This window comes from Oryzias melastigma, linkage group LG22 (assembly GCF_002922805.2).
Source record: "Oryzias melastigma strain HK-1 linkage group LG22, ASM292280v2, whole genome shotgun sequence".
In the NCBI taxonomy this organism is placed as follows: Eukaryota; Metazoa; Chordata; class Actinopteri; order Beloniformes; family Adrianichthyidae; genus Oryzias; species Oryzias melastigma.
Window position 1 is genome coordinate 25,718,433 of NC_050533.1, and position 6,402 is coordinate 25,724,834.

Sequence of the window (6,402 nt, forward strand, 5' to 3'; positions counted from 1 at the left end):
CTAGTAAACGTCTTCTGTGACCATGTTCAACATTTACAGTCATTTTCATATTTTATCTTCTTGATTTTCAAGATTCTTCTGGCTGGGATTCCACCAGCACAGCCAGCAAACCGGCCCCGCCAACCCGAGGAACATCTTCTGCCAAACCTACAGACCCCGGAGCTCCCAGTCCAGATCCTGAAGACCCCGGAGCTCCCAGTCCACATCTTGAAGACCCCGGAGCTTCTGGTCCAGATCCTGAAGACCCCGGAGCTCCCAGTCCACATCTTGAAGACCCCGGAGCTTCTGGTCCAGATCCTGAAGACCCCAGAGCTCCAAGTCCAGATCCTCAAGACCCTGTTCCTTCTGCAGAAAGGACTCCTCAGAGGAGCTCTGAGAAGAGACTGCACGACTCGCCGTCCAAGTCCGGCCTGCAGCCCCAACCTCGGGCCAGAAAGAGGCTCCTTCTGAAACCAGAAGAAGGTAAAATTAGTGGTTTCAAATGAACGTGTTAAAATTAGTGCGACATTTCTTTAAAATGTCATTAATCTCATTGTTCCAGATGATTCTCATTGAGAGTCATAAATGAACAGACATCATGGAGCTCAGAATCAGAACCATTTGTTATCATTGTAACAGTACGAGTCCATTACAACAAAATGACATGTAAGTAGAGGGGGAGATGGGGGGAGGCAAAGTACAGAAGGGGATCAGAGGTGGCAAAAGAAAGAACATACATCTGTACTCTGCTCTGAGGGGCAGATATAGGTGTAGAAAAAAAAGGCACCGCTATATAAGAAGAAGCACAAAACTTGAGCGGCACACGTGAAACGAGCTGTAGGACGGGGTATGAGGGAGGGGAGGACCACCAGCGTTCTGGGGGTTGCAGCCATTGGAGGCGCTGCCCACTCCAGACTGTGCGCTAGAGGGAGATGAGGAGGTGTGCTGGAGTCAAGATAAGCCTGAGCAGGCAAGATGCAGCAGATGTCGACCTTCACATCCAACCCACATTTCATTGACTGAGGAAGCAGAATTGTTTTGGGAGAGCCGAGGCCGAAGCTCAGGGGAGCTAGATTAGATTACATACTCTTGGCCACCAGCAAATCAACAATTGTGTCTGTTGGTTGTGTCTATGGCTGGTCTCGCAGTCTTGAGGCGATTTTTAGTGGACCAAGTTGTGGTAAATTTAGACTAGTCTCCTTTCAATCGAGCAGAAAGTCTCTCTAAGTTGGTATCCATTTTCCATCCAAGTTCAAGGCTCGCCAGCGCTCTGCTGGGCAAGTGAGGCACAGCGGCTTTGATCCGTTTGTGAGAGTTCATCACTGTGAGTCTTTACAGCCCGTTGTATCTGCAGAACTCCCACAGCTCGCCACACACTGTGAGCAGCTTCCAGACTGACCGATACATCAGAAATCCTCTGATCCCAATTATGAGAAATCCGATTATCAGGAATCCAAACAGATACACATCTCCAACATCTTCCACAGACAGCATGGGCCCGACACATCAGCCTCCACTTGCCCCATGGATCGTTGGTGTATCCAACCACGTGGGTTCCGTCTGGCCAGGAGGGATCCGCTTTCCCGTTCCTTAGTGTGGAAAAAATGTTGTTGATCGAATTCAAAGACCAGCTGATCAGATCCATTTCTCACAGAGCGAAATGCAGAAGGATGCAGGTGAAAAATGCAGGCTGGGAGGACAGGACCAAAGCCTTGGGAGTGAAACAGGAGGAGCGAGAGGAAAAAGCCTCTGACTTCAGCAAGAGCTCCTTTTTCTCCTCCTCTCCTCCTCCCATTCTCTTTCTTTTTCTCCTTTTCTCCTCTGTTCCTCCTTTTCCTACTCCTGTTCAACCTTTTTTTCTTCTTTCTCCTCATTTCCTCCTCCCATTCCCTTTCTTCTTTTCCTCCTTTCCCCCTCCAATTCTCCTTCTTTTTCTCCTCCTTTTCCTTCTCATTTTCCTGCTCGTTTTTTAACCTCCTCCTCCTCCTCCTCCTCCAAAGCTTCATCCCTGACAGGAACATGAACCTTCCTGCAGCAGCTGTCTTACCGGATCACAAATACGATGCAGAGGTTTTTAAGTCATTTGAGTGATCTGGTTGTTGCTGATGTTCTTCATTTCTGCAGCTCACAGCTCGGATTTCTCCTCAGGTTCGTCTGGAGGTTCAGAGACGACAAGCGGCAACAAACCCAACGAAGAATGCAGAGAAAACCAGCAGCAGGTTAGAAGAAAACCTCATTACAGCCTTTTGAGTCCAGCTTTAATCCACGTGAGGTAATGTTTTATTCAAGCAGAGATGAGATAATCAGACACTTGCAGAGTCTGGTCTCCTGTAAACCTCCTCACATCTAACCTTAGCTGACAGGTCAGTTTCACAGCTTTAGTCTGAGATCACCAGACAGACAGTTAGATCAGATCTTCACTAAAGAAGACGTCCTGTTGATAATTAAAGAGCATGGGTTCACTTTCCCCACAATCTGGTTCAGTGGTGTAATTTATGGTTCCATTTTAAACTGTGGACCCCCCCCCCAGCGTATGAGGGGTCGTAGGTCAGCTCTGAGCTGAACCTTCGTACAGCCTTCACAGCAGCATCTCTTCGTTTGGTTATGAATACTGTAGCAGCTTCTGCTACAGGGTGACAGTGGCTCAGGTGGTAGAGCAGGTCGGCCAATGATCGAAGGATCGGCGATTCGATCCCCGCTCCTGCCAGCCAACCGTTGTTGTGTCCTTGGGAAAGGCACTTAACCCTCCCTGCCTCCAGTGTGGCTCCACTGGTGCGTGAAAGCGTATGAATGTCCCGTGATGGCCAGAGGGGCCGTAGGTGTGTGCTGGACGCCACGCCTCTGTCAGTCTGCCCCGGGGAAGCTGTGGCTACATCAGTAGCTTACCGTCACCAAGTATGAATGAGGTGTGAATGAATAATGCATACACAATGTAAGCGCCTGGATTTCAGGTTTTTCTCACACAAAAACTCTCCCAGAATTTGTTTGTTCTTTCAGAAACATTCATCACTTAAATGCAGAGTTTTCTAATTAAATGAAACGGCACAAATCTGAACATTTGAGAGTTGAAAGAGCCAATGAATCAGTTTGAATACTGCACATTACAGAACGGTAACCGACCGACCAGCTACACAGGACCAGTCTTCATAGAGATCTTTCAGGGCCGGTTTCTGAGGATGTGAAGTCCGAACTTCTGTTTCTGCTCATTTGTTGGCAAACACCATCAAAGGAGAACGCTGGCAGAGTAGAGTTAGATCGGAGCGGGGTCGATGGAGGCGACGGCGGTCCCCTGGACGGCGGTGCCATCGGCGCCGATGTCCCGTGGGAGAAGCGCTACGAGAAGCTTTGGGTGGAGGTGGAGAAAAAGGAGGTGAAGTCCTCCTTCAGGAGCGTTGCAGGTGAATTAAAGGAGAAGTTTGGAGAGTTTAACTCGAGGCGACCTCCAGAAAACACAGCAGAGGAACGATCTGCATCCTCGTCTGCTGAGGAGGAGTCCAGTGATGAAGATGAAGTCATTACTCGCCCCGCGGCTCGAGCCAGAAGCTCCACCCTCTTCACCATACCTGAGCAGAGAGAGGACTCTGCAGCAGAACTTCCTGAAAGCCCGTCAGATGAGGAGAACCTGGAGCAGGGAGGAGACGGTCACCGTCATGGGGGGTTAGACCTGCACTCTGCTGCTGCTCCACGCTCCTGTCCACGGCGGGAGACCGCCACTGAGAGAGAAAGTGAAGACCACCTCATTGATGATGGTGATGATGATGATGAGAGCCGGAATAACCTGCAGGAGCTGGTCCTGAAAGGTTCAAGCGCAGGGAGCTGCAGTCCTGACTCTACCAACCACCGACCTGGAGAGCTGCAGGAAACCAGACTCTCTGAGCTGAAAGAAACCAGACTCTCTGAGCCGGATCCTGCAGCTTCTGAAGAACTCAAAGAGTCTGTAGGAAGTGTGAAACCTGAAGCAGGACGTGGTCTTCCTCCTTCAGCAGGAAAAGAAACCAAAGTCGAGACAGAGGTAGAGGGCTGCTCCTCCTCGCTCTCTGGGTTGAATTTATCTTTTTTCATCACTTTTATTTATTTTCTGTCATTTCTTTGCTTTATTTCATGCATGTGAGGAAAGTTCCCGTCTGTCTTTCTCTTTTCATAAGTTTGGGGTTGTTAATGGAAAAAATTTAACATTTTTTAATAATTCAGTTTGAGCACAATCTCAGGTGAAAATGCACATTTGATTCATCACATAAAGGAGTTTTCTGTCCAACATGAGTTGAAAATATATATATATATATATATATATATATATATATATATATATATATATATATATATATATATGAAACAAAACATCATTAATGATAAATCAATCAAATAATTTTTTATAAAGCATTTTTCATATTGAAATGACACAAAGTGCTTTACACAAAAAACAGTATGAATAAAATAAAAACACAAAAATTAAACTAGAGCCCCCACCCTTAACTAATGGAAATCGACAATAGGGAAAAAGGCTGAGCTCATAAATTGTTGGGACCTCCCTCTCTGTGAATGGCTGCAAAGCCAGCCAATCACAGCGTTACAGGTGGGGTCCCGCCTCTCCACAGCCAGGTGGCGATGGAGGTGCCCATCCAGAGCCGTAATGGCTAAACAGCAGCCGACCCTGAGAGAGAGGACTCGGGAATGAAATATAAAAATTAGAATAAAATGTAAACAGTAAAACATTGAATTAAGGAATAAACAAATAAATAATAATCTAGTGTAAATAGAATAAAAACATGATGAACAAGAAAAAAAAAATATAATAAAAGTGTTAAAATAAGCTAAATCCGGGTTAAAAAGATGGGTCTTGAGCCTTTCCATGATTTCACATCCAAAATACAATTAAAAAGTGCTTCTATTAGTCTTGTGTCATCAGGAGACACAGCTATGGACAGCTGGGTTGCATCAGCGTAGCTGTGAGAGCTGATATTGTGATGACATTCCCCAGAGGAAATATGTAGATTTTAAAAAGCAAGAGGCCAAGGATGGAACCTTGTGGAACACCACATTTAATTTTGTGAATGGCAGATAAAGATGTTAATGCTCACCATGAAGTTTCTCTCCATGAGGTCAGAACTGAACCACTGGGAAACAGTCCCTGAAAGTCTGATTAACAGGATCAGGTGATCCACAGGATCAGAGCAGCTGTTATATCTAGCAGAACTAACAGTCATGGAGCTAAAAAAGTGAATGCAGTCAGAAAAAGCTTTATTTTCTAAAGGAGCTTTCGGGTCATTTATCCGTCACTCACTGTGCAGAACCCAACAAACCAAAACATTTCAAAGGTTTAAGCTGTAGATTAACACAGGTGCAGAAACCTGACCCCAGATCACTGAAACTCCTCCCTTTGTCGAGTGTGCTGTTTGTTGTTTGTCGAGTGTGCTGTTTGCAGTTTGTCGAGTGTGCTGTTTGTAGTTTGTCGAGTGTGCTGTTTGTAGTTTGTCGAGTATGCTGTTTGTAGTTTGTCGAGTGTGCTGTTTGTAGTTTGTCGAGTGTGCTGTTTGTTGTTTGCGTGACCTTTGCAGTCCTGTGACTGAACTTTAGTGATGGTTTCCGGTTTCTGCTCCGCTTCGTGGCGCAGCAGCAGTTCTTGTTCACAGGAACTGCAGGTCTGAAAGTGTCATGAGGTGTTGTGTCTCCACCGGGAGGGGCGGGGCTAAATTATGCATGACAGATTGAAGGAGTGTCATCGCTGTTTCACCTGGTCTTTCAGGGTGAGACAGAAGCCCTGCCCACTAAAACGGAGCTCCAGGAATCGGACTCTTCCTGTGATGGAAAACCATGGGAGAAACCGGAGTCGGCTTCACCTGATCGGTCCAATGAGGCGGAAGAGCGGCATCCTCCCAATAGGTATGCATGACAGTTCCTGTTCCAGACCAGCTTTAGCCTCAGACACTGAAACTTTCTGATGAATGAGAAGACGTTCCAGGTGTTAGTCAGAGCCGTGTTCTTTTGAAAGCTCCTGCTGAACCTCAGCTTTGTCCCTCTGTAGCACCAGCCTGGTTCCACTGCAGACGCAGGTCCGGGTCCAGCAGGCTGCAGACGCTGCATTACGTCGGGGGCTGGTCGGGGGGGCCCGGCCCAGCAGAGCCCCCCCGACCAGCGGGAGGGTCAACAGGAACCCGCTGTCTGTGTTTGACGATAGCTCTTTAAGTGAAGAGTCGGACGAGGAAAGAAGGTATCAGTGCAGTATATCCTCTGTCCACTACTAACAATCACTAACTTTGAAGTTACTTCAAAAATACTCATACTCTGATTTTAGAGTAAATTAAATGTATTCTGTGCATCTATTAATCTGAATCCATTGTTTTATGGACTTTGATGGATAAAAGCAGTTATTCATTTATATGAAGAAAAACTTATTTGTAATTAAAGCCGCAAGCGGCGTTGGAT

General features: G+C 46.6%; 1 protein-coding gene across 17 annotated transcripts in view; it reads left to right on the plus strand.

The window, feature by feature from the left end:
* The window catches only part of si:ch211-272n13.3 (ankyrin repeat domain-containing protein 26), a 53,811-nt gene that overhangs the window by 20,590 nt on the left and 26,819 nt on the right, over nt 1-6,402 (plus strand). For 15 of the 17 annotated variants that reach the window (XR_002919181.2, XR_002919188.2, XR_004947091.1 and 12 more), the window contains 4 exons: nt 73-462; nt 2,128-2,198; nt 5,723-5,859; nt 6,002-6,187. Coding sequence is in view for 13 of the 17 variants with exons in the window: in XM_024271680.1 (XP_024127448.1) it covers nt 73-462; nt 2,128-2,198; nt 5,723-5,859; nt 6,002-6,187 (784 nt within the window). In the remaining 4 variants the exon portion in view is untranslated. The remainder of the gene's footprint in view (nt 1-72; nt 463-2,127; nt 2,199-5,722; nt 5,860-6,001; nt 6,188-6,402) is intronic. The other 2 variants (XM_024271671.2, XM_024271733.2) reach the window with 2 other exon arrangements.